We start from the raw sequence: 27,639 nt of genomic DNA, 5'->3' as shown, positions 1-27,639 counted from the left end.
GGTGCACTGGGTTGCAGATGGTTCCCAGTTGAGGGACTAATACAAAGTCAGGAACCATGAAAAAGCAAGGGCGCGTTTGGGGAAGTAGAGTTGGAAAGCAGATAACCAAGAATGCTTGCTGCTCTTCCAAAGAACCTGAGTTCAGTTAGCACCCATGTCCTACAGCTAGCTCACAACCACCTGTAACTGTGGTTGCAGGGATCTGGTGCCCTCTTCTGGCCTCCAAGAGCACTTGCACTCATGTGTACTTAACCTACACACAGAGAATGCATATTTATAATTTATAAAGGAGAGAGGGAGAACAGGGAGATGGGGGAGGGAGGAGAGAGGATTACAGGGAGAGGACAGCAGTATCCTCCACCTTCTGTTTGTGCTCCACATTAGGCAGCTTTGACTGGATCTGCTCCCTGCCTTCATTCTGGGATGACATGTTCAGATTTGCACTTATATCACTTCAGCCTGAGGAGGCTGAGGATGGGCGAGGCTGAAGGGCAGAGAAATTAATTAGGAAGCAAATGCAAGATTTTTGCAGAGAGTGATTGAGTGCCTTAACTCAGGCAGTGGCAGGGGACAGCAGGAGGGGAAAGGATGGGACAGACATTTTAGGTGGGGATACGCAGACCAAAGGGTTCAGTGGATTCAAAGTGGGGGGCGGGAGGAGCAGTGGGTCTTTAGTGGATGACACTCAACCTTCTGGCTGGGATTAGTGGGTGGTGAACAGATGAAAGAATACAGGAGGATAAACAGGTTCGAGAAGGGAAATTGTGGGTTCAGTTTTCAACATGTTCAACCCAGGTGAACAGAAAACATGTGTAGGAGGAAAAAGGGGGATCAAGAAAAGGGTGGAGAACAAGATGAGTCATCGATGGTGGAGAAGGAAAATGAGGAGGAGGAGGCAATGGCCTGCCAGATCTGGGGCTACTGTAATACACCTTGTTGTTCTTCCCGCTTTATTTCTTGCGTCCTCAGAACTTGGCTTAGCCGTGAATAGAACCCTGAAAAAAAGCAAAGAAATTAATTTCCGGCTTCCTATCTGCTTACCAATTCCTTGTTACTACCGTTTGCTCTGGGGGAAAAAAAAGTGTGTGTGTGTGTGTGTGTGTGTATGTATGTATGTAAGTGTGCGTGTGTATTTGTGTGTGTGTATGAATGTGTATATGTGTGTGCTGTGTGTGTGTCTGTGTGGTGCCTGTGTGTATGGTGTATGTGTGTCTGTGTTGTATGTGATTGTGTGTATGTATGTGTGTATGTACGTGTGTGTGGACTACTTTCTTCCTGCCCAGTCTTTTCCATGTGTGAGTTTTCACAGTTGTTTTCCTTACACCCTGACACGCAGCAGTGCTAACAGCCTATGTGTTTAGCCGCCTGTGGTCCTGGCCGCCCCGAGTCTCCGAGGAAGGAACCCCAAGCTCTTCAACCTTTTCTCCCGGGTCGCCGGTCCGCAGCCGACAAGGAGCCAGAGGAAGGCAGTCCCTGCAGGACCCCGTCGCCCTTGCCAGGTTCAAACATGGCCGGCCCGGGATCTCTGAGTTCGCCGCCCGCCCGCCCACCTTCCGCGGCCTTTCTCCCTTTCCGTCCGCCAGGTTCCACCCGGGTCAGGACCCGGGCCGCCCGACAGCGGACTCGCGCCCCGCCCCCCCGCCCGAGGGCCCGCCCCGCCCGCGTCGGCCAATCGGAGGCCGCGTTGCTCCGACTGGCGGCGCCCCGGCCCCGCCCCCAGCCTCGCTGTGGCCTGCGGCTTCCGGGCCGGTAGCGCCGCTCTCGCTGTGGGTCGCGTGGGCCGCTCGCTGTCTCGCTCGCTCGATCGCGTGCAGTCATCGTGTCGGGTCGGGTCCGGGGCGCTTGCGGCGGGCCCCGCGGCGGCCAGCATGGACTTCGAGGACGGTGAGCGGCGCGCGGGGCGGGCGAGCGGGCGGCCTGCTTGCCCGGGGTCTGTTTACCGCCTCAAGATGGCGGTGTGGCTTTGTTCTGTGGGCCGCGCGGCGATGGCGGGTCCCGGGCCGGAGCGCTCGCCTCCGGGCGCCGCCGCCCACGGGATCGGCCTCGCGGCGAGCTCCGCGGCCTCCGGGTTCCTTGCTCACGCTCGTCCGGGGTCGCTGGCAACTTCCAGGCCTTGCGCGGAGGGGCGGCCGGTCCCCACGGGGCAGCGAGCGAGCCGCTCGCTCCTCACGGCTCGTCCGGGGCTCGACCGAACCCCGACTCGGGTCGCCCCCTTACCCCCCCGGTGCAGGAGCCGGGATCTGCAAGTTCTTGCAGCACACGGGACTGTTGAGTAACTGAGCCCAGTCCAGTTAGCCTCTCGTCTGAAACAGCTCGGTGGACAGGTGCGCTTTTTGGGGTGGGGGTGGGGGGCTGGTGGACGGAGGCTCCTTAAGTTAGGGCGAGCCCTGATGCCCTTCAGGTCCAGGAAGACCGGCGTTCTTACTGAATAGATAGATGAGCGGGTCCTAAGGCCTCTCGAAACCAGTTCCCAGCCGTTCTTGTCCAGGGCTGCGAAGCAGGCTTAGTGTGTCATCTTCACATCTCACTGAGTTTACGTAGGGGTCAGTGTGGACATAAAGTGATACATAGTGTATACATAGTGACAGTGTTAGGGAAACGCGGGCGGGCTTGTAGGGTTAAGCTGAGTGTAATCTCGAAACTAGGTATCTAGGCGTCTAGGAATTATGTATTGTTTAAATAAGACTGGATAGTTTGTTGTAAGGAAGCCTCTGCCCCCCGCAGAAAAAGGTTCTTTGACGTTGACCTAAGGTGCGATCTTAGCTTGTGTTGTATCGATTGAGTTTTGATGTTTGATTGTTTGATTTGCTACAAGAAGTTGAAGGCTGTCAGATATAGGAAAGGAGGCATAGTCGCCCCTCCTCCCCTATTTTGGTGTGCTTTTCTTCGGTTGCATTGAAATAGTTCAGCTCTTCAGAATAGTGTACAGCCAGCCTTGCTGGTGTTTCGGTGTTAGGGTGGGACTCATTCTGATACAGGTGACTCTAAATGAGTTGATTTTGGCAAGAGAAAATACATTGTTTTCATACCAGAGTTTGGCGACACTGCCAACATATGTGGTATACCAGAAGTTCACCTTGTGGTGTGTCTGAGCTGAGTGGGAGGACAATGGAGCAGTGAGTCAGTAAGGAAATTAATTTTCAGTGGAGAATTGAAAAAGATGGTAAATATGGTATTTTGCTTTTCATTATGGTTATAATAAAATAATAAACAAAGTCATTTCTCAGCCACCACTGCTGCAGTTGGGCTGTAGATCTCGGTGTGTCTGAACCTGATCCTGTGTCATGTGCCAGGGCTCTGGTATATCCAGAAGCTTTCTATTAAATTCTGTTCTTCCAGTCTTTATTTGTAGATTTAAATAAAGGCTTTAACATTATGCCTTGGTGGATACAACCCACACACTCATACATATATGCATATGTGTTTTGAGACAAGCTCCCGAAGTATTTAGAGAGCAGATTAAGTGGTGAAACAGACTCTGACCTTGAAACATTTGTATCCCATATGATCAGTTCTCACTTTACATCATTTGATACATAATCTGCTTTCCCTGTTCTCTGGGTAAATTAGTACTGGTTCTCTTCTTTTGTCGGTTTTTACATTGCCATTAGTCTGTGAAGGAGTGATGTGTTTTCACAAATTGATATTTGTAATTATTTGTACCCAACTGTTTTTGGTAATTGAGTTAATGATATTTGAAAATTATGAGTAGATGAGTGTGATTTTGAGTTTTGCTAACATTGCACTAATTCCTTTCTGTTGAATGTCTTCATAGATTACATACACTCTGCTTCCAGGAATACTTACCAGGGCTTTAACGGTAAGTATCCTTTTTAATTTTAATTTTGTTGAGGGGATGTATTTTACCTTTCTTTCATATCTATAAAAGCACAAATATCAATGCAAAAAGCCAATGTTTCAGATACTGTTTTGACTCTTGATTCATAAATCTCAGTGTTAATGTCATACTGTATTATATAGTGTTTGTTTTTCTGGTGTGTGTGTGAATTCTTATGTATACACTTGCTGGGAATGCTATGCAAGTATTCTGCTACTGAGTGATAGCTCCAGTTCTGTGTATAGCATTTAAACTTGGCATCAGAAAAAGAAGTTAGGTTACATTGTCTTTATATTTGTTTTATTTCACTTAGGATTCTTTTATTTAATTTCTGCCTACATTTTGAATGAACAGTGGCAGGACACAGATAAAGTAGATTTTTGTCTTGGTTCTATGCTGCTTTTCTTGAAATGCATGTTGGCTTTGCTGTTGAGGTCATTTTTCCCTGACCAAATGAGTGATAAAGAGCTGTCCAAAGGAGCACATGAAGAGCGTAGCTGCTTGTTAGTGACAGCCTGGTGTCAGCTTGTGAAAGCTGTAGTCATAAGAGGTAGGAAGGATATGCATATTGTTTTGGTAGCTATTAGAGCAAAGGCCCTGCCATACAAGTTTGATCACAGAAAAAAAGCAGAGAGTAATTTGGAGGCTAAAACAGAACAAAACCATTATGTAAAAGACATGAGGGAGTAATGATAAATATCTTTGACTACCAGAGAAACACAAAATCCAGCTATTTTACCAGATATGTAGTCATGAAACCAAAGCAAATATATTACCAAAGACTGCCATTAAAAATACTACATATGTGTACCATGTATGTGCAGTGCTTTGGATTCCAGAGGAAGGCACGGGGTCCCTGAGACTGGAGTTACAGATGTTTGTGCAGTTTGATGTGCTAGGAAGCACACCTGGATCTTCTGCAAGTGCTATGCCAGCTCTCCAAACCCATTTTTATGCACATAGTTAGTATTTATCATCTCTGAAGATTAAGAGATACTTCAGATCAGACTTTGAGAAAAGCTCCTGTTGTATAGAAGTGTTTAGTGAATGCTGAAGAATAATATATATTTGAGGACAGTAACAGTGAAATTAACACAGGATGCTTGATTTTGTGTCAACATCATGCTAGACCGGAGACTAGAAAATAGGCTCAAGAAAACTTTAATGCATTTGAATGTAGGGAAATAATAGTGCTCATTTTAAAAACGTTAAGATGTTTCCGAATATAGGTAATTAACAGAATGTGGAAGCTATTAATAATGGGTAGAAAACAGAGTTAAAGGAAAATTAATCCAATATTTTAAACTGAAGGACATAAGACTAGTGAGTTTTGGAATGATAGAAGGCTTTACTGGAGAATTAGAATTGGTTTCTAGATGTAAGTCAAGCTTATTTCATTACTAGTATAGTACAAAATCCCTAACATTACAAGTTTTATATTCTTTCTAATATAATTCCAGTAGTGATTCTCATTTGAAGATATTGTTATAATTTCCTAGAAACATTTTCGGGTCCCTGATGGTGTGGGCAGAGTACTTTGAAGAAAAGATTTTGGCTTTTTCCCCTAGCTAATGTCCATTACTTGAAAATACTTTGAGGACTTAGTTGTCTACATTTTATAAACGAGGAACTTAACTTCAGGGGTTTTGACTTCATTTAACAATGCCTTTTTAGTACTTGCTGTGTATCCAGGTAATATCCTGAGAGCTAGGAACAGAGAACCTGTGAACAGAATGGACAAATAATCCTGTCTTTGTGGAACTAATTTCCAGTCTAAAGGATGAAACATGCAGAAAATAGTTTTAAAATAACATACTCTCTATTGAAAGATAAAAATTATTGGGGAGAAGAGATAATTTAGGGAGGAGAAAGACAGACAAACTGTATTTGTGCGTTGTGATTGTAGAGTCACCGGCTCAAGAAAAAGATAACATTTGAGTATAGAATTAAAGGAGGTGATGATGCAAGCCGTGAGGCACTTGGACAAAGAATGTAATAGACATTAGTGAATGCTAACAGATTCGTTGCTTCCAAGTGAAGCCATGTTGCTTGCCTTGGGTTTTCTCTTCCTTCTAAAATAAAGTAGAAGGCACTGATGCAGATTTTCTCCACACCTTGTTTTGGGAAGGATTTTTGTTTCCAGTGCCTCCTGCGTTTTCCTTCTTTCATACCCTATTTTTTTTTTTTTTAATTTAATTTATTATTTTACATGTTGATCCCAGTTCCCTCTCCCTCCCTCCCTCTCTCCTTCCGTTTTACTCTCTCTGCCCCCTCACATGCACCCTGACCACCCTCCCCTCCCATCCCCTCTCCCCAATTCCACATGTAGGGGAATGTCATCCAGGTGGGGTCATGTAGATCTGACAGGTCATGTGAAGTAGGGACTAGGACGTCTCTCCTCTCTCTAGATTAAGGCAGTTATCCCTCCATGGGGGATGTGTTCGTAAAGTCCTTTTGTGCACCAGGAATACATCCTGGTTCCACTGTCTGAGGTCCCTTAGACTGCTCAGTCCTTCTGGCTGAGACCCATGTTCAGGGGGTCTGAGTTAGTCCCATGCTGGATTCCCAGCTATCAGTCTGGGGGCCGTTAGCTCCTCCTTGTTCAGGTCAGCTGTCTCTATGTGTTTCTGCAACCTGGTCTTGTCGTCTTTGTCTGCATCTGGGTTCTAGCTCGACACAGTGTTTAGGTATGGGTGTTTGCTTCTGTTTCCAACAGGTATTAGATGGGAGCTTCATGGATAATTGAGTCAGGGTAGGAATAGAAGATGAGAGAGAGAGAGAGGGAGAGAATAAAAGAGGGAGCCAATATTGGTTTGAAGAGAAAACTGAACCTAAAGAAAGGTCTAGAGACCTACAAGACTGCCGCCAACTAACAATTTGAGCAACCGTGAAAGGCTACCATAAATGCCTTTCCTGGATAGTGAGATCAACAACTCTCATACCCTTCTTATGTAAATGGCAGATGGAAATGGGGAACATCATTGGTAGAGGGAAATGCTTGAGCGAAGGAGAGCAGGACTGAGAATACTGTGCCTCAAAGAGAGTAAGGAAGACTGGTTTGACCAGAACAGGTTATTTTTGCTGAGCAGTGTGAAGATAAGGCTAGAGAGGTGAGGTATAGCCAGAAGGCATTGAAAAATCAGAGGCAATCAGTTTATGGATAAGAATCAATGAAAATGAAGACCTGGAAGAGGTGTGTTAGTAAGCACAGCAGATTCAAGGGAGGAGCATTCCTGGTAGAGGCAATAGGAAGTGGAAAATACATGGATGTGCATCTGTTGAAACAGCAAGGAGCCTCTTGTCAGTGGGGTTAAGAGGTGATAGGGCAGAGTATATTCTTTCTCAACCTGGGCACTGCTGCCGCTTTGGATTAGCTAATGTTACAGATGATTTGTCTCTATCTGTCTGCTCTGTGCATTCATGGCAGAATGTTTAGCAGCACCCTTGATCCCTATGTGGTAGTACTTCCTGCCTAGTTGTGACAACTAGAAATATTGATGATAGACATTGTAGTGCTCTTTGGTGGGGATAGAGGAAGGAGGGAGGTAGTGTGTGGGAGAGTTGTTTCTGGTTAAGAACTAGTTGGGACTGGAGAGATGGCTCAGTGGGTGAGGGCACTTGCTGTGCAAGCACGAGGACCTGAGTTTGAATGCCCATCACCAAGTAAAAGGCAGGCACGGCTACACATGCACCTGTAACTCCAGTGCTGTGTGGGGTGGAAACAGGATCACTGGGACTTGCTGGCTGTCAGCCTAACTCTAAGTTTCAGTTAGAGACCTTGTCTCCAGGGAATGAAGCAAAGTCTGATAAAACAACACCTGACTTCATCCTCTGGTGTCTATATGTGTGCACAGTTGTGTGCACCTACACACACACACAGAGAGAGGGGGGGGAGGGAAGCATTAGTAAAGGATCGAATAGGTTATTGTAAGGGCAGGTTTGTTTTTCTGAGTAAAGTATTTTCTCAATAGTACAGAGATACTGTCCTTGTTTACATTTCAAAAATGATTTTAAAGTTAATTTTGGTAGCCTGGAAGAAAAATTATTTACAGAACTTATTTTCCTATAAAATCCATGATACTGTGTGGCTGGGATCTCTGTCTCTATGAATAAGTGAGAGCTGCTGTGATGGGGAAACTCTGGTGGGGTCTGCACAGCACCAGACCTGCCAGTACTCACGATACTTGTCACTTTGTGATAACCACTACTAACTCAGAAACTAGCAGAAACAACTAAGCCTTCTGCTGTCTGCATCTGGCTATAGTTAATGTTGAGGTTACTTTCTACGGGAGGCCTTGCAGGGACTTAATGTTGATAAGGTTGTTTTTCTCCTCTGTGTGAGAAGTAGTGTATCTGATACCTCATGATTTCAAACAAACGATTGACTATGCATTAATGAATTATGCAGACTTTCCAAATAGAGATAGGTTTTAGTGTACAATATAAGTACCATACTAATGCTGTCAACTGCTTAGGAAACTTTTTAAGTGTTGGAAACTGTGAGGTTGACTGTCAGAAAATTTTTTAGGAATTAGCAGCAAATAGTTTTTTTCTTTGTAGCAACAGTTTCACTGCATTTGGGAGAAAATGTGTGCTAAATGCCCATGTCTAAAAACCATGGGTTTGTAAAATATATTTTATTCTTTGACATTTCATACATGATGCAAATGTATTATTATATTCATCCCATTGTGCTTTCTAATTTTTTAATCTCTGTGCCCCTTGTGTTTTCATGTCTTTTCTGTGACCCAGTGAGGTTAACTAGGTTTGCATGACTGAGCATGAGCAACTTACTAGTGGATAGGTACATTGAAGAAGAGTGATTCCCTGTCCCTTAGCAGCCAGTAGCTCCTCCGCCTGCTTCATGAATCCATCTCCAGTCCATGGTGGACGACTGACAAGTTCAGTCTTGTGTGGATAAGCACAGCTGCTATGAGGTGATACATGCAGCTGCTAAGTCATATCACAGAGGACAGCATTTCACAGTGTCCTCCTGCACTTAGGCTCTTAGAGTCTTGCTGCCTTGTCTTTCACAGTGGTCCCAGAGCCTTGGAGGGGATGACATTGATGTCCTTTACAGGGTTGGGCATCAATGGTTATTTTTGCTCAGAACTTTGACTACTGCCCACTATAAAAAGAAGCTTATTTGACAAACACTGTGAGAGCAGCATTATCCTATGAATATAAACATAAATATTTAGGAGTTTGCACTGAGTCCATATAATAAAACCACAGGAAGCAATAGGTTCCAAGGGCATGTTACTTTCTCAGCCATGGGCTTTTGACCATGAAAACCATAGTGTTTGTCTTCCAGTCTTCCTACTGCAAAGTGTTCTATATAAGTAGTTAATTTGATTCATAAACCAAACATGGCACAGTGACTTTTCTTGGAGAGAACTGTGGTCCTTTGGCTTGTGGCACAGCTGCTTTATGTGCATTTTGTTTTATTACAGTGAGTAATGAAAAGATGTAATTAAATCAAAGGCCAGGACTTACTACAATTATTAATTGCTCTGTCAAGGGCATTCTTAAACAAAGGTGATATAAATTTGTTGTTTTTCACTGAGTATGTGATGTATGTATGTATGTATGTATGTATGTATGTATGTATATGTATATAATTATTGCTAGATTAGTCTGGGGCTTCATACTTCCTTGATTTGTACTAAAATGCCAGACATTTTGTGAGCAATTAGTACAATTAGTACAATTAGTATATTTACATCATAGTATACTTAGAGCAAAAAAAAAAAACCCTCCATAAAGTTATATATTATCTTTTTTTTAATTCTGTAATACTAAGTTCCAAATACAAGACATTATAGTAGTAGCCTTACAGTCCACTAAATATGCTTACATTCAAAGTATTATCTATTTATTTATTTATTTATATTTATGTATTTTTTTTGTTTTCCAAGGCAGGGTTTCTCTGTATTGCTTTTGGAGTCCTAGAACTCGCTCTGTAGACCAGGCTGGCCTCAAAACTCACAGAGATCTGCCTGCCTCTGCCTCCTGAGTATTGGGATTAAAGGCACCACCAACGCCCAGCTACTGAAAATATTTTTAATGTAGAATTTTGTAGTTACTAGTTTATTTTTCTTTGAAATATAAAGCTTTGTTAACAAATAATATTTTTCAATAGATTATTGTTATTTTTAATCTTTAGTATTGAGTTAGAATGTTAGTACAAATTATTGCTTTAGATAATCAGTGTGAATATGTTGTTTCTAATGGAAATTCTTGTGAAGAAATGGTGTATTTGACTCATAATCTCTCTCGTGTTGACTTTTTCAGGAATGGATCGTGATTATGGCCCTGGATCTTACGGAGGTCTGACATTCCAGGATATTTATCTAAAAATTCTTCTTTTGAGTGCCAGTAAAGGTGAGCATCATTTAATTTTTTTCTTTTTAAACTCTTATAGGGCTGGATCGTGACTATGGCCATGGATCCTATGGGGGTCAAAGATCCATGGACTCCTACCTAAGCCAGTCCTATGGCATGGACAATCACAGTGGTGGTGGTGGGGGTAGCAGGTAAATTGCTTAATCACTTGGCCAAATAATTAGAACTATAAGATTCTGGATGTATTAAGTATTCCTTAGTCTTTTATGATACTAGAACTTTGCTGTTTGGTACTGAATCACCTTAAATATTTAAAGTTGCTAATTAATGGGTATAGAAATTTTCTTAGTCTCATTGGCAAACATTATTTTCGGAGGACACCACTTATCTTTTATTTCAGTGTAGTAGAAATACTTTTAACAGTGGATACTTTAAAAAGAAAAAAAAACTTCTTTTGTTTTAATTTCTTACCAGTCAAAATGTCCTGATCAAATGACATAAAATGTTATTGGAAGTACTTATTTGTGAATTATTTTTATTAATTGTTGAAAAGATTTTTTTTCTAATGTGGACACTATGTTACAGCAAAATAAACTGCCTAGAATGGCTTTAGCTGAACCAGCCAACAGCTTTCAATTTTTAAGAAATATTTACTATAGATTTTTACTTGTGTAATTTTAAAGCAAGTTTGAAGAGCATATTGTAACAGTAGACATGTTCTTTAAATCATGTCCAGGTTGTTTATGGCAGCTACTGCTTACATCCAAAACATGTGCTTAAAAGTAGGGCCATGGACACTACACCATTAACTACTGTCTAGACTGTGTCTATTGTACTGTTGATATTCTTTGAGAGTTAAATCTAATAATTAAACAACTACAGGTAGGATTGATCATGTTTGATAACCTTAAAGGGGTCTGTTTTTTGAGATATAAAACTTCCTTCTAAATACAAAGTAAAAGTTAGGCATTTAGGGTGCTGTCCTTCATAAACTGAAGGACCTGGGTTCTTTAATAATGGACTTGAGCAGTGCTTGCTTCTTTGTGCTACAAGTGTGTCACTGTGGTTTACCGTAGAGTACAATCATGAAAACAGCTAATTACTGTCCTGATGTAATGCTTTGAAGTGCGAAGTTGGGAGGAATAGTATTTATATGGCTATAGGCTTCAGAAGTAAATAGTATCTTCTATTGAGTGACCTGTAAATCACTGACTAATGTAACATCATTTAAATGTCTTAGTACATCAGTTATTGCCCTCTTACATTGTAAGTGTATTGTGCATAAACTATTTCTGTAGTTGTTATCATTCATCTCTTGTGTAATTGTGAGCTTTTTAAAAACTGTTGTAAGATAATAAGCAACTTCGGTAATCCATGCTTTGGATTTGTGATAAGTAAAATGATTTTTTTTTTTTTTCTGTTGAGACAATGTGCTTACCTGTTAGAGTAGTTTTTAATGTGATTATTTCCTGATAGGAAATGCTTTTTCAAATAATCGAAGGCATTATAAAATGTGTTCTTTCCCATCTGCTTTGAATATTCATATGTAGAGGGTATATGTTGGTGGTCTTTTGTGTTCTATTTTACATGTTTATTCTTCTAGACTTGTTTGATTTACCAGTCTATCAGTGTTTAGGATTGGCCTTGGCTGAAGTTTGGCAGAATGTCAAACTTTATTATCTTTATAATTCTCAGCTTTGATTATTGTAGACACAATGAGGCAGTTTTGTAATAGAATATTGAGGTGCAAAGGATCACTCAGTATCACAAAGACCCCCCCCCCCATCTATGCAGTCTTTGTGTCCCCAGAAAGTCAAAATATTGTAAATGTTTTGTAATTTTCATATTAGGCAAGGATTCAAAAACGTTTAATTAGTTGGTGAACTTTAGCAAATACCTTTCCTAAGACTAGGGCTGGGCTTTAATTATTCGTCAGACAAATCTTACTGAAATAAAATGGAAAAGCTGCTAAAAAGCAGTTTAAAGCTAAGGTTAATTAAACTCAATTCATAGTTAGAAACTGACTCAGATAGCTTTCTGTCTGGTCTCATGTTGAACTGCCCAGCCCTAGTCAAGTGTGAGCAGAAGCAGTGCTATGCAAACCACTCTGTTATAAATGAATTTTAGTTGATAAATGTCATCTGATAACTTGTCTTTTGAATTGTCTAACATTAGTAAGCTTACTTTTGTTTTTTCCCTTACTGTGCAACTTTTCCAGGTTTGGACCTTATGAGTCTTACGACTCCAGGTCTTCTCTGGGTGGGCGAGATCTGTACAGATCTGGCTATGGTTTTAATGAACCCGAACAAAGCCGCTTCGGAGGTAGTTATGGTGGTCGATTTGAGAGCTCCTACCGGAATAGCCTTGACTCTTTCGGAGGTAGAAACCAGGGCGGGTCTAGCTGGGAAGAACCTTACTCCCGTTCAAAATTGAGGCCTGGGTTTGTGGAGGACAGAGGAAGAGAGAGTTACTCTTCCCACAGCAGCTTTTCTTCGCCCCACATGAAGCCTGCACCTGCAGGCTCTCGGGGCAGAGGAACGCCTGCTTACCCTGAAAGTGCGTTTGGAAGCAGACACTATGATGCTTTTGGAGGACCATCAACAGGCAGAGGCCGAGGCCGAGGAGTAAGTACAACAGAATCTTTTCAGATTCTTTTCAATAGTCACTCTTTTAAACCCTTTCAAGACCATGGTTTTCAAGAAGGAACACTGTCCCAGTGTGCTTTAAGTAGAGGCTGAGTCATCAAGTTTAGGTTGGCTGCAAAAGTTTTCCAACACCTCAGAACATAAGTTGCAGTGTGAGATGATTATTCATGAAGTTATGTCAAATCTCCCTTTATGAAAAAGGTGAGGCTATTAGGTTTGGTCTAAAAGGGCTTAAAAGGAGTTGCATTTTTCCTTGTAAACACTAGCAATTTTGCTGGTGAGATAGCTGTTGGATTATTGTAAAACCCTTTTTGAGTTTTGAGTAGGTTAAAGGTGCAATGTATAGTAAAATATTTACCTTTTATTAGTAAACTCTAGCATATAGAATACCTTCAAAGTTCCACATTTCCTGTTAAACACACGAGAGATTAAGTCAGTGATAGGTTAGGATAGCTTAGCCATGTTTACAGGATGAAGAAGTTAACATAAGTAACAGATGGTAGAACGATTTGTGCTCAGTGTTATTTTGCTAACTTGCTCTCTTATCTATTGGTGATTGTTTTATTTCCCCTAACTCTAACGAGAAAGAGTCTCTTACTTATGTATATATTTATGGTTGCTTCCTAGGAAGTAATATTTTGCAAGTTACTGCCTAACTGGATAAATACATTAGTCTATAGGTGTTTAATTTTGGGACATACATTGTAACAATTATGCTTTGTGGTCTTGGGTAACCAGGTACATTTTTACCTAGTAAAATAATCATAGATTATGGGATTATGTAGTTTGGTCATACAAATATGAATGCATATTTATATTTTTGTAATATAAGATGTTTTTTCAAAGTCAGTTGTGTTTACTCTTCTTGTAGAAGAAAGTATTCTGATAAAAACTGTAGTAGGCATGTGGTTTGACTGTTCATTAGCCTTTAGTCATCAGTGTAGTGTCTTACTTGTGTAGAAGTTTTGCATATTTAATAGTCACTCTTTACTTACATAAAATGCATTGCACCTTTAATTTTTATAAACTACATGGAAACACTTATGTAAATCTCCTAGATTAGATAGGTATTTCTAATCATACTAAAGTGTAAGCAGCAGTGTTGGTCAACCATACTTGATGATTGTAGGCTTATTAAAAGTAGTTGGAGCAGTAGGCTTTGGGTTTTGGAATTGAAAATACATTCTAGTTTGAAAATTTGGAAACATTGAACTTCTTCCATGCTGTATAATATTTTGGGCAAAGGTTTTTTTCTTAATGAGGACTCAGGTATCAATTTTGTTTTCTTGATGTAAAACTGAGTATTCTGTACTTTGTATTTCCCATTCTAGTCTGAGTGGACTTCTCTTTCCTTCTGTTAGCCATGTAGATGAACTGGTAGGATCTTCATTTAAATCTTCACTTGTACAATTCCCATTGGGTCCTTCTCTTCAGATTACTCCTCAGTCTTAACCTTCTAAAAGTAAGATTAGCAGAATAATTTCTATGGACATGACCTCTTGGTATAGTGCATTTTGTTAATGACAAGAGAAGAGGAAGGGACACAGAGTCGTTTGCTCTTCATCTGTAAGCCTGCTTGTTGGGGTTTGGGATTATAATGTCTCTTTAGGTAAGAATGTGAATGGAATGTCAGATGCAGTTCTTTTTCTGAAGTGTCTTGGAAGTTGATGCATGGTTATGCTTTAACTCTCCTATTTCATACAATGCTCCATCTCGCCTTCTCATTCCCATTTGCAACAGGGAGAAATCCTAAATGATTTCTGGGTCTTTTTCACTTTATGCTACAAATATGATCATCATTGTGTATCTTAGTTTTAAGCAAGGTTTTAGTAAAATAAAAGATTTCTTTTAAGGTCTTTGATGGGAAAACATCAAGTAGGAACTCTGAAGAGTTGTACAAGTGGTGACCCTCTGACTGGCACATGGTGTTTATGATCTCACATAATTCTGAATTGTAAAATTTTAAAAAATAGAACATAGCCACCTTTGTAATACTGGAAATACTAATTTATTGGTTTGAGCTCATGTAATAATTTATAAATTTTTTTATATGTGCTTTCTTAGAGAGGACATGTAAAATTCAGTTTAAGTTCTTTCAGTTAAGAACTTTCAGGTGAAAACTAGTAACTAGATAACAGAAATTTTTATTAATCCATATCTTATTTTGACATTATGCTAATGTTTCTCGATTTCACAAATTTACAGCATATGGGTGATTTTGGAAGCATTCATAGACCTGGAATTATTGTTGACTATCAAAACAAATCCACCAATGTGACGATTGCTACTACAAGAGGAATAAAACGAAAAATGATGCAAATATTTAATAAGCCCGGGGGAGCCTTTATCAAGAAACCTAAGCTAGCAAAACCTTTGGAGAAGATGAACCTCAGCAAATCACCTGGTGAGTGAGACTGTTGCTGTGACACAGGGCACTTTACAGTTTAGCACATTGACTTGCGATCATAAAAGTGCATGATAATTGTAACTGAGAATTAGATCTGTGGATCCCCTATGTAGTAATTAGTCAGTCGTTAACTATTTAATGCATTTTTTGTATGTACGTATGCATGTATGTATGTGGGCATGTGCTTGCTATGGTATGCACATGGAAGGTCAGAGAACAACTTAAGGGAATTACTTCTGTCATTCTACTGTTTAGGACCCAGGATTGAACTCAGGTCATTAGGCTTGATGGCAGGTTCCTTTCCTTGCTGATCCAGCTTGCCAGCCCCCAAATGTACTTTTAAAGTGAATATACAGTGGTTCATTTTATTTTTCTTTAATTTTGTGTCGTGTAGCCTTAATCTACCACCCCCCAACGCACACACACTATATAGCCCTGGGTAGCCCAGAACTTGCTATGTAGATCAGGTGGCCTTGAACTCACAGAGATCCGTTTGTCTTCTAAGTGATGGGGTTAAAGGCATGTTCCACTACACCCAGCAAAATGTATTTTTAAAAGTTTTTGCAGATGGTTTTGATTCACACCCCTTTCTTGGATGCTATATTTATTATTGGAGGGGTGTATGTCATAATATATAGAATTGTCTATAAGGACAATGAAAGAACATTTTTTTTAGTCCTTACCATTAGGTAAAGCTGTTTGCTCTAGAAAATTAGTTTGGCTTTAGTCTTTTGGAAATTATATCTCTTAGATAGAATTATATTTCTGTTAATACAGAGTGTTGCAAAGTCCAAGCCCATCTTAAGATGGGTATAAGATAGTTTACGATAGTACTGAGAGCAGTGGCACACCGAGTAATGAGCTTAAAAATGCAAAACAGTGGAAAAGGAAGTCTAAATTAAAGGGAAGGCTAGATGAGATTGGGAGGCATGTTGTCCAGAATGTATTAGTTCCTAAATTCAGATTACAGACTTAGCATAGCTCTCAGGATTTGGACTAACTAGGGACTCACTCTTCACAATTGCAGTCTTACTCCAAGGATAATGAAGACAAAGCGGTCCTGACACATGACTGACATACATGACATACATGATTCTGTGGGAAAGAGCTGAGGATGAGGAGAGGAGCCAGGCATGATCCACTGATTTCAACAAGGCCGCTGGAACTATTTAGAGTAGGAGAGAACAGTCTTTGTGCAAGTGTTTGAGCTAGCTGACTAGCCTCATACAAAGGTTACCTTGCAAGAACTGCTTCTAATAACAAATCTCTAGGGACCAAAGGCATGAGAAACAAATTGTAAAAGGTGTTCTTAATTGGTCTAAGTAATAAAAACCTGGACTCAGATATAGAGGAAAATGCTGAGAGATCAGAGAGAAGGAGCAAGCCACAGCCACACCTTACCTTCTTAGCATCTCAGCAGCCTCTTTATATCCTGTTTCCGTCCAGCTATCTCACTTTCTGTCTATCTATGGTTGGCTATTGGCAAGCTCCATTCTCTGACCTTCAGACAGGCCTTATTTATACAAGCAAGATATCAGCACAACAAATAAAAATGAGTAAAACAGATTTTCATCAAAATTTAAAACTCTTGTGCTTCAAAGGCCCCCAGTAGTAGAAAGTGAAAACATGTGGTGTTGTACACCTGTAATCTCAGCACTTGGGAGCCTGAGGCTGGACAGTGAATTTGAAGTCAACTTAGGGTAGATAAAACTCTGCTTCTTCTACCCTCACAAAATGTTAAAAACTTTTTTGCAGTCTGTGTATCTGAGAAAGGAATTGTATCCAGGCTATAGAAAGAACTTTAACTCGCTAATATAAAGACATAAATAACTGAAAACAGGTAAGGAATATATGCAAAATTTCTTCAAAAATACATATAGTCAATTAGTATATGTAAAGCTTATCAAAAGTCACTTATCAGATAAATGTACAGGTAGATGCACCATGTCTTCAGGAATGGCTAGAATAAAAACGATTGCTGGCAAGTCTTAGCAAGTCTGTGGAGAAATTGCTTTAGGAAAAGAAAAAAAAAAAAAAAAAAAAAAAAAAACTAATTGATTTACTGAGCGAGAACACCTGGAAGTTATAGGACAACTTGAAGTTGGTTCTTTCTACGTTTATGTGGGTTCTAAGGATAAATTCAAGTTGCCAGACTTGCAGAACAAATATTTCATCTGCTGAGCCATTTCACTACTTCCTTCCCCTCCTCTGTCTTGGAGATGTGGTCATGCTATAGTCCTGGCTGGCTTAGTATTTGACTATATAGTCTGAGATGGCTTCTAGTTCAGTGTGGTTGTCTTAGGGTTTCTGTTGCTGTGAAGAGACACCATGTGGAACATGAATAATTAAAATCCCAGGGATAGATATTGGGGTTCAAGGTGAAAATCAGAAATACAAGCAGCCAAACTATAGAGATTTCTCACCTCTACTAATGTTCAGACTGAATGGGCCAATTGTGTTTTCTGATTGCATCTCCAAAATGCACTGCCCCCTCAGACTGCAGTCCAAGACCATTGCCTCTCTTTCATGTGTCTTGAGACTGAATCTCACACCAGACCCTTTAGTTCTTCCTTTGCTGGGATTAAAGGTGTGGGATCCCAAGTGCTGGGATCATCTTCGTGTGAGCTGTTTCTCTTTAAGACTGGATCACTTTCGTGTAGCTCATTGTGGCCTTGAACATACAGAGATCTATCTGCCTGTCTTCTGAGTCCTGGAATTAAAGGTGTGTTTCACCACCACCTAGCTCCATGGCTACTGGGATTAAAGGTGTGTATCACCATTGCCTGACCTTTATGGCTTGTGGCTAGCTTTGCTTTCTGAACCCTCAGGCAAGCTTTAACAAATCATAAATAATATATCACTACAGCCACAACCATCACAATTCTTATAAAGAAAACATTTAATTGGTGTGGCTTGCTTACAGTTTCAGCGGTTCAGTCCATTATCTTCTTGATGGAGCATGGCAGCCTGCAGGCAGACATGGTGCTAGCGAAGGAACTGAGAGTGCTACATCTTGCAGGCAACAGGAAGTGGATTGACCCGGTTTTGGTGGTATCCTGAGTTTAGGAAGCATCATCCCCCTACTCCCCAGTGACACACTTCCTCCAACATACCCACTTCAACAAAGCCACACCTCCTAGTAGTGCCACTCCCTATGAGCTTATGGGGCCATTTACATTCAGATCACCACAGTAGTCAAGCTAGCTTTGGCGGCACGTATAGCAACTTGACAGTTCTTCTGCTTAGTTCCTGTTCATGGAATTACAGGCATTTACCAGTGTGCCTGGTAGCTAGTGGAAAAATTTCTATAGTATTGTAAACATATGAACAGGGCATGAACTTTGAAAAGGGTATGACATTCCTCAGATGATTAAACATTCATTCCTAGATATATACCTAGAAAAAAAGCTAGCAGTCTACACAAAAATATATATAGTTATGTGCTGAACAGTGTTTTGGCCAGTGATGGCTTGCATATACAGTAGTATATACCATATATCTTAAATGTATTGTAGACTGTATCAGCTAGGTTTGTATGTGTATATTCTGTTGTTCACACAACAAGTTATCTATGTTTTTTCTAGAAAGCTCCACTGTTAAGTGAATACAACACGTGTGTGTGTGTATGTGTATGTATGTGTGTGTTTATAAAAGCATCTATCAGTAGTCAAAAAAAGATAAATCCCAGATATCAATCAAGGGATGAATGGATAAAATGTGGTCTGTCCATATTATGTGGTGTGCTATAATATAACATTTAGCTATAAAATAAAATAAAATGAAGTAAGTATACACGTTAACTTGAATGAACCTTGAAAAGATGATAAATGAAAGAAACCAGTGACAGAAGTCCATATTGCATGATGGTATTCTTAGAGATGTCCACAATAGGAAAATCTGTAGAGACAGCATTTTGGTCTGTGGAGTGGGAATTTGGGACATGAAAGGTGATAAAGGTTTCTTTTTGGGCCAGTAAATGTGTTCTAAAGTTGATTGTGATGTTGCGTGTGTCTGGGGGTAATAATGACCATTGGTTTGGTGCACATTATGGTTTTCATTTTCAAATTGGTGCTTCTTTTTGGATGATACACTTTAAATGAGTTAATTGCACCTTAGAAGGACAAAGTTTTGAAGAGCCAGTCTGTTCCCCAGGCTTAACAGGGAGGAAGGGGATGTGACTTGTATTCTTTAGCATTGTGATATATATTCTAAATTAGGTAAAGTATGTTTGAACAGATTAGATTAGGACAAGAATGTAAATAAAAAAGCTAAGGAAATGTCTGTTAGCGTTTTTCTGAGAAAGCATCAAATTTCATGTGTTTTTTGGCTATATACTGAGTTAGTTTTTTTCATATTCATTTTGCTTTGATGATTTCTCTTTTTGATTGTTCTAAGTAAATGGTATTACAATCCTCTACCCCTAATAAAGTTTATTTTCTTTAGCATCTATCTTATGCAAGTGCCTGACTGAATTGGAGCTGAAGAAGATTTGGATAATTACAATGAAGGACTATTTTTAAATTGTTTTGGTTGAAAAGTTTATAGTTTTCTTAAGTTTAGTTTGAAGAATAAAACTTTGTGTTCCAGTAAGCTACTTATTGTGTATTCTCGTTGAAGGAATTGCTTTAAAGAAAAGTGATGATAGTAAGAATTCTTCCCAAAAGAATAGTTTCTAATTAAATAGGTTTTAATTTAAAAATTTGTAATATTGACAGTATTTTTTGTTTGTTTGTTTTTGTTTTTACATTTTATCTCCATATAAGTTAAGGAGTATTAAGTGTATACAATTTGACAAAAACACATTTTTTAAATTGTGTTTTCTTTCTTGGGTTGCCTTATTTTAAATTTTATTTAACTATAGTTTTTTAAATGTATGCATGTATACCTGTAACCAGAAGAAAGCATCAGATCCTATTACAGATGGTTGTGAGCCACCATGTGACTGCTGGGAATTGAACTCAGGACCTCTGGAAGAGCAGCCAGGGCTCTTAACCCCTAAGCCATCTCTCCAGCCCTATTTATTTCTATTTTATGTGTATGGGTGTTTTCACTGTATGCTTGTCTCTGTACCATGTACGTACCTGGTCCCCATGGAACTGGAGTTAAGAATGGTCGTGAGTGGCTGCATGGATGCTAGGAATTGAACCTGGGCCCTATGGAAGAGCATCCAGTGCTCTTAACTGCTTAGCCATCTCTCAAGCCCAGATTTTAGCTGTTAATAGTAACCTAGTATTTACTGAATGCTTCTTTCGCATGGGCACTGTGTTAAAGAGTATGCATGCATTACATGCTATACATTTTAGGCAACATTGATGAGGGGTAGTTGTGTGTGTGTCAAACTCTACAACTGACAAAGACAGATCAGTGATTTGCTTCCCAGGTTAAACAACCAGTAAGCGGGAAAGCCATAATTTCTTCTAAAGCTGCTTCTGTGCCTAAAACCTCTGTGCCTGATGTTGCAATCATAATAGAATTTGCTTTGTGTTATTTCCCATCATCTATTTATCTATATTTATAGTTATTTATATTTAATTATTTTTGAATATATTTATCCCATGCTGGCCTTCAACTTTGTAACGGAGGATGAACTTAAACTCTACATGCTCCTGTCTCTACTTCCCAGGTGCTTGAGGTATATAAACTCAGGCCGTGTGTGGGGATTGGGGAAATGTGTTCATGTATGCAGAGAGATCAAAGGTCATTAAGCATCTTCCTCAGTTGTTTATTTACTTTGAGATGGGTTTTCTCAGTGAACTTGGAGCTTACTGTTTTGGTTTGATTGCTTGGCTAGCAAACTCCAAAGAACCTCCTTTGTCTGCCTCTCCAGTGCTTGGGTGACAAGTGTCTGTCACACTGCCCAGCTTTTTAAGTGGATGTTAGGGGTCTATACTCAAGTCTTTGTTTATTTGACAAACATTTTACCCACTGTGCTATATCTCCCCCAGCCCAGCCTCCTCTGTGTGTGTGTGTGTGTGTGTGTGTGCTTGCGTTTGTGCATATGTGTGTTATGCATGTCTGAGTGTTCGTTTGCAGAGGGCAGTGTGGGTTTTTTGCTGTGTCATTCTTTGTCTTCTTTTAACTTTATGGTTTTTTTTTTTTTTTATTTCACATTGTGTACCCCAACTCACTCATCTCCTGTCCCTTCATATCTACCTGTGAAATCCCCCTTAATAAAAGAGAAAAAAAAAATCTTGTCACAGAAGCACACATTATACCCTTTAATTCATGCATCTTTATTTGCAAATATTCATTGCAATGAATCATTGGTCTGGTTCGAAGCCTCTGGCTTCTGCTACACTATCAATACTGGATTTCCACTAGGACTTCTGTTGGGTATCATGTTGTCTTGTGTCATGGAGATCCTGCAGCTTTGGATCAGCAGGACCCGACCCTCTCTTGTGCTCTAGCAGATTATAGATGGGGTGGATGTTGGAGTGGGCTAACTCAGCTCTGGATCAGGTCTGGGTGGTAGCTGAGTTGGTCATCCTGCTAGCTTTCTTGCATCCTCAACCACCATGACCAGCTCACTCAAATGGTGGAGGCTTGCTTATTCTTTCTCTCCCTACTTGCTTGTTTCTTTCTCTCCCATCCTCCTACCACCTACTTACTCACATCCCGCCACGACCAAACTGTGGGAAGTGAGTCACTTGTCACTTGGCTTCTCAGTGTTGCCTCGGCACTTTCTGGGCCCTATGTGGACCCAGCCAAGCTGCTGTGTTGTCTAAGCACTTCCCTGGGTCCTAGTTCTGTTTCTTGATGATGGCAGTCATGGTGCCTGCTAGGTGGGAGTGCTGCTGTGTCACAGCCTCCTCTCTTGGTCCTGCCTCACCAGGCTGGAGGAGTGGCTCCCAGTGCTCACTATGGGAGGTCAAGGCCCGGGCATGGCAGGCCTACGCAATCTCTAGCACAATCTTAATTCTCTCATTTATTTTATGTCATTGAGACAAAGTCCTTAACTTAATCAAGTTAAATTGGTAGCTGTAAACCCCCTAATCTTCTTTCATACCCCAAAGTTTTGGGGTTCTAGTCTCCAGTGTGGCCATACCTTTCTACATGAGTGCTGGAGATTCAAACTTAGGCCCTCAGTACTTGTACAGTAGTTACTTGTAGCCTCATCTGTCAGCCCACCCACCTGCCTGCCTGTCTGTCCGTCCATCCATCCATCCAATGTGCATTGGCATTTTTGCCTGCATGTATGTCTGTGTGAGGTTGTCTAACCCTCTGGAACTGGAATTACTGTTGTGAGCTGCCAATGTGGGTGCTGGGAATTGAACTTGGGTCCTCCTGAAGAGCAGCCAGTGCTCTGCAGCCTCCTCCCTTTTAGTTGTAAAGAACTTTTTCTCAGAGCTGGAGGAGTGGCTCAGCGGTTAAGGGTGCTCATTGCTTCTGCAGAGGACCCCTGTGACAGCGAGAAACTATAACTTCAGTTCTAGTTTCTGGCCTCCATGGATACTGCATACACATTGTACATGTGGTGCACTTACATATGTGCAGGCAAAAAACCCACAAATACACATAAAATAAAAACAATTAAAAATCTTTTCTAATTATAGATATTTTAATTTATTATTAAAAATGGGAAATACAGTGTTAGATTCTTTTCTCCAGATAAAGTGAATATAAAATTCAAGATTAAATACTATATATAAATCTTTTTGTTGTGCTTTATAATTAATATGTGTGCAATTTACTAAGAAATGCCATTTGTGAGAAACTTTTACTAAGGGAGCAGTATTTATACTGTGTTCCTTGATACTAGTGGGACTTCATATTAGTGGGACCAGGCAATTCAGTTGCTCCTCTTTGAACAGAGTTATGAAGAAGTTATATTTTATAGTTAACTTTTGTGAAGCTTCATCCAGAAAATGCTTATAAAGCATGTGTCCCTCCTCTTTTTAATAAAACTCAGTGTGAAGCTGAGAATGAAGTTAAAATTCTTACTTTGAAATTAATCCTCAACTGGGAATGAAATGAATATTTTAAAAATGTCTTTATTAGGCTTTTTAGAATGTGAAGTATTGTGACATATGATAAATATGGATCAAATATTTTGTATAAAATCAGGATTGGGGCTATAGCTCAGTTGATAACATGCTGGTTGACAATGTAAGAGTCCTGGGTTGTATCGTAAGCACATGTTGCAACTGTCAGGCTAGCATTCTCAGGACCAGAGGGTTAAGGTCATCCTTATCTACGTAAGTGCAAGGCCAACCTAAGCTATATATATGCTTTTCTTTTGAGGTAGAGTGACATAGTTTTAGCATATGGCATGTTAAATGTTTTTATTTTTTTTTTATTATGTATACACTTTTCTGCCTTCATGTATGTCTGCAGGCCAGAAGAGGGCACCAGATCCCACTAGAGATGGCTGTGAGCCACCATGTTGTTGGAAATTGAACTCAGACCTCTGGAAGAGCAGTCTTAATAGCTGAACCATCTCTCCAGCCCCCAGAAATTCTTGTTTGAAATAACATTAGATTTTTCTCTTTTTAGGTTAGAGGGAAATCTGAATGAAGGTGTTCAAACGGCTTACAAATATACAGATAAATCCTTACAAAGCACTAAAAAGAATCTAGGTATTTACCTTTAGGGTATCAATTTTGTGTAATTTTGAAACTTATTATACAGTATATATATATATTAAGTGCTTAATAAATACCTCTTTATAGTCAAGTTCATAGTTTTAAAAAAATTTAAGAGCAAATAGGTAAGATTCTTTTTTTTGAGATGGTGTTTCACATAGCGCAGACTGGCCTCAAACTTGCTATGTAGGTAAGTATGACCTTGAGCTTCTAATCCCCCTTCTTCAAGCTCATGAGTGTTACAAGCATGTGCCACACACAACAAGGGTTTATTTGGTTCTGGAGACTGAACTCAGGGCTTCATGAATGTTAGGCAGTCACTTGACCAATGGAGCCCATCCCTTGCCCAGTAAGATCCTCCCTTCCCTCCTCTCCCCTCTTCTGTTAGTATGTTTATGTGTGAGCACATGTACACATGAATGTAGGTGCCTAAGGAGGCCAGAAGAAGGTCTCAGATTTTCTGGAACTGGAGATATAGGCAGTTATTGGCTGCTAGATATGGCTGTTCAGAATTGAACTTGGGTGTGTACTCTTAACTACTGGGCCATCTCTGCAGCCCAAGTATAGACAGGACAGTAGTATCAGTCCATGCCCACTAGTATGTTATGATGGGGTGGGGGAAGGGGGAAAATAACAAGTGCTGGCAAGGATGTATAGAAATAGGAACCATTACACAGTACAGATGGGTGTATTAAGTGGTATAGCACATTAGTGTTTCCTCAGTGAATATATACTTATACAGTGGAATATTAAATTGTAAGAGTGAAGTGCTGATACATGGTATAAGTAATGAACTTTGAAAACATACTAAATAAAAGCAAGACCAAAAAGAGTTAGTGATTCTATGCAAATCAAATAATCAGAGTACAGAAGAAATGAGGAATTACTAATTCCTTAGAGTTGAGTTGAAGTGGGGAGTGACTGTTCAATGGCTATACTTACTATCTGGAGTTGTGAAAGTAATCTGGAACTAGATAATGGTGTTGCTGATACAACATGGGGATGCTGTTCACACTACTGAATTCAACACTCCAACATGGTTTGAATGGGAAGTTTTATGTTTTGTCTATTTTATCCTAGAACAATTTTTTTTAAAAAAATAGCTTTTATTTTGGAGTTCTATAGATACACATTTTAAGAAAATTTGGAACCACCCCCACAATGTAAATGTAAAATTTTTTTGTTTTTTTGTTTTTCCCTGCATCCAGTCCTGTTATTGGAATTGGAGATATGGGTTAGGTTCCTTCAATGTTTCTTTCTCTTCTTCTTCTTTTTTTTCAATGTTTCTTAAAATGTGTGAGATATTCAAGATGAGTTTTAGGCTCTGTGGATACTATCCATTTTGGTAAGGATAAGCAAAAATGAGCAGACTTAAACAAAAATATGCAGCAAATAATCACATAGAAATGAAGCAGATAAAAAAAAGGTCACAATGTATTAAAATAAAGTTCTTTTTCTAATATCTTAGCAAAAACTGATCCTAAAAATGAAGAAGAAAGGCGGCGGATTGAGGCTCGGCGAGAGAAACAAAGGCGTAGACGAGAGAAAAACAGTGAGAAGTACGGAGATGGATACAGGTTTGTACTTGCAGGGACAAAAAGGAGGCTTATTAAAAGACAGTTTGATTTTTCTAAGCTGGGTGCCTTTGCTAAGCAGGTGCCACATCCTGTAATCTCTACTTGTGAAGCTATGGCAGGAGGATTGTTAATTTAGTTCAGACTAGGCTATACACTAAAACCCTGTTTCAAATGAATTTCTCAGAAATGGCAAATATACGAAGTAGACTGTGAAAAAGTTCTAGTCAACAGGAAAAATTTCACTAAAGAAATAAAGGAATGGGGCTAGGAGTGAACCACAGTTGGTCCAGTGTTTGCCTGTGATACATAGGGCCCTGTAAGAACTACTCACTACTCAGTGATGCATAAACCAAGTGTGCTGGCGCATACCTGCAGTCTGAGCACTTGGGCGGTGGAGGCCAAAGTCTTGAGCTGTGCAGAGATACAGTGATATTCTTGCCTGGGAAAGCTTGATGTATAAGTTCTTTCCAAAAGAGATGCCAGAGAAAATTCTGAAGAATAATAATGAATGAATAGGTCCTGGCATTTTTAGATACTGCAGCACTAAAGGGTCCATAATGTGGGATAGGGAGACGGATCATTGAGTAATAGTGTGCGCTACACAAGTATGAGGGCCCGTGGTAGAATCCCCATCACCCATCCATATAGGAAGGTGATGTGGCTGTGCATTTTTTCTGGAGTTGAGAGAGGAGGGTTGCTGAGGCTTGCTGGCTATCATTTTATTTCAGTACTCAGTGAGAAATCCTGTCTCAAGGAATTAGGGCATTTCTCTCCGACCTGTTGATGAACACACACACACACACACACACACACACACACACACACACACACACACATAAGGTCCTAATGTAGCACACCGATAAGTACTACATGACACCCAGACCTGGAAAAAATGGTAATAGGCAAGTGGCAGAATTATTAGCCTATAAACAGACTGCATTTATATAAGAGTGTTTTATATATATCTACACACACACACAAACACACACACTAAATAAAAAGATTTGGTTGAACAATAAATTTTAGAGTTAGTTTAGATCCTTCTATTCCATCTAGACACATTAGAAATTTAAAAACAATGGAAAATGAAAGGAGAATAAAATACAGGATTTTCTTCTCTGTAAGTAAGATTTTTTTTCAGGCTTAAAATGTACAGGTATGAAAGAAATGATGAGGGGCTGGAGAGATGACTCAGCTGTTAAAAGTATGTATGTATGTATTGCCTTTCCAGAGAACCCAAGTTCTGTTCCTACTACCCATGTCATGAGACACAGAAAGGCCTGTAACTTCAGCTTCAAGGGGTCTGGTGGCCATTTCTGGCCTCCTTGGATACCCACACACACATACACATTAATGAAACTTAAAATGAATTAAAGAACAGATTTTACTGAGGACTCAAAACCTTTTAAAAAAAGGATTACATTTATTCATATTTTATGAATATGAATCTTTGTGCAAGTTTGCATAAGCACTATGTGCAGTGCCTGCAGAAGTCAGAGAGGGCATAGGATCCTTTGGAACTGGAGCTACCATGTGGGTGCTGAGAACTGAACTCAGGGTCCTTTGCAAGAGCAGCAAATGTTCTTAGTCACTAAACCATTTCTCCAGCTGTAGGACTCAAACTTGAAAAGGAAAGTAGATAGTCTTAGAAAATATAATTGTAAAAGTGACTAATAGTTAATTTAAACAGCAAACTTGATTTAAAAATTGCCCACTTGTTTTAAAAAGAAAACTAAGAATCTGATGTTTAATTTAGTGAAGGGATGTAGGTAGTTAATACCTTTAGGGAAAATGTTGAGACTTAGTAACTTAAGTAAAATGAGCAGCATGCTGTTTCATTAGAAATCGACTCATTTGCTAGCTGAGGTACAATCAAATTAGCTTAAAATTTAGTGGTGAATTGTATAATTTATAACTATTAGAAATCAGATGGTTGTCTTAAAAAGTTAAGCAACTTTGTATTCATTGATATTACCAAGGAAACAGTCTGAAACACAGAAGAGTTTTTAATCTACAAAATTCTCATTATAACATGATTTACTTTAGTATTAATAGGAACTGAATATCAGTTCTAAAGAATGATGAGGTTGATATGTTTGACTCATTACCTTATGAGCTCATTGTTAACAAATGATTAGAGAATTCACAGTAACATGAAGGGTAAAAGTAGGAAATGCATATTTAAAATGTAAATTATTTATAGGGAAAAGTGACAGGGAAGCAGGGTTTCCCTGTGCACCCCATG

General features: G+C 39.7%; 1 protein-coding gene across 1 annotated transcript in view; it reads left to right on the top strand.

Annotated features, from left to right (window-relative positions):
* Positions 1-1,786: 1,786 nt before the first annotated feature.
* Positions 1,787-27,639, top strand: part of Znf326 (zinc finger protein 326) — a 41,250-nt gene continuing 15,397 nt past the window's right edge. The window contains exons 1-7 of the mRNA XM_051198157.1: positions 1,787-1,884; positions 3,776-3,820; positions 10,133-10,168; positions 10,263-10,374; positions 12,402-12,807; positions 15,034-15,232; positions 25,286-25,394. Of these exons, the coding sequence (XP_051054114.1) occupies positions 1,869-1,884; positions 3,776-3,820; positions 10,133-10,168; positions 10,263-10,374; positions 12,402-12,807; positions 15,034-15,232; positions 25,286-25,394 (923 nt within the window). The 5' untranslated portion in view covers positions 1,787-1,868. The remainder of the gene's footprint in view (positions 1,885-3,775; positions 3,821-10,132; positions 10,169-10,262; positions 10,375-12,401; positions 12,808-15,033; positions 15,233-25,285; positions 25,395-27,639) is intronic.

Source organism: Phodopus roborovskii, unplaced genomic scaffold (genome assembly GCF_943737965.1).
Source record: "Phodopus roborovskii unplaced genomic scaffold, PHOROB, whole genome shotgun sequence".
Classification (NCBI taxonomy): Eukaryota; Metazoa; Chordata; class Mammalia; order Rodentia; family Cricetidae; genus Phodopus; species Phodopus roborovskii.
Note: the sequence above shows the minus strand (reverse complement) of the source record. Positions and strands in the feature narration are given on the sequence as shown.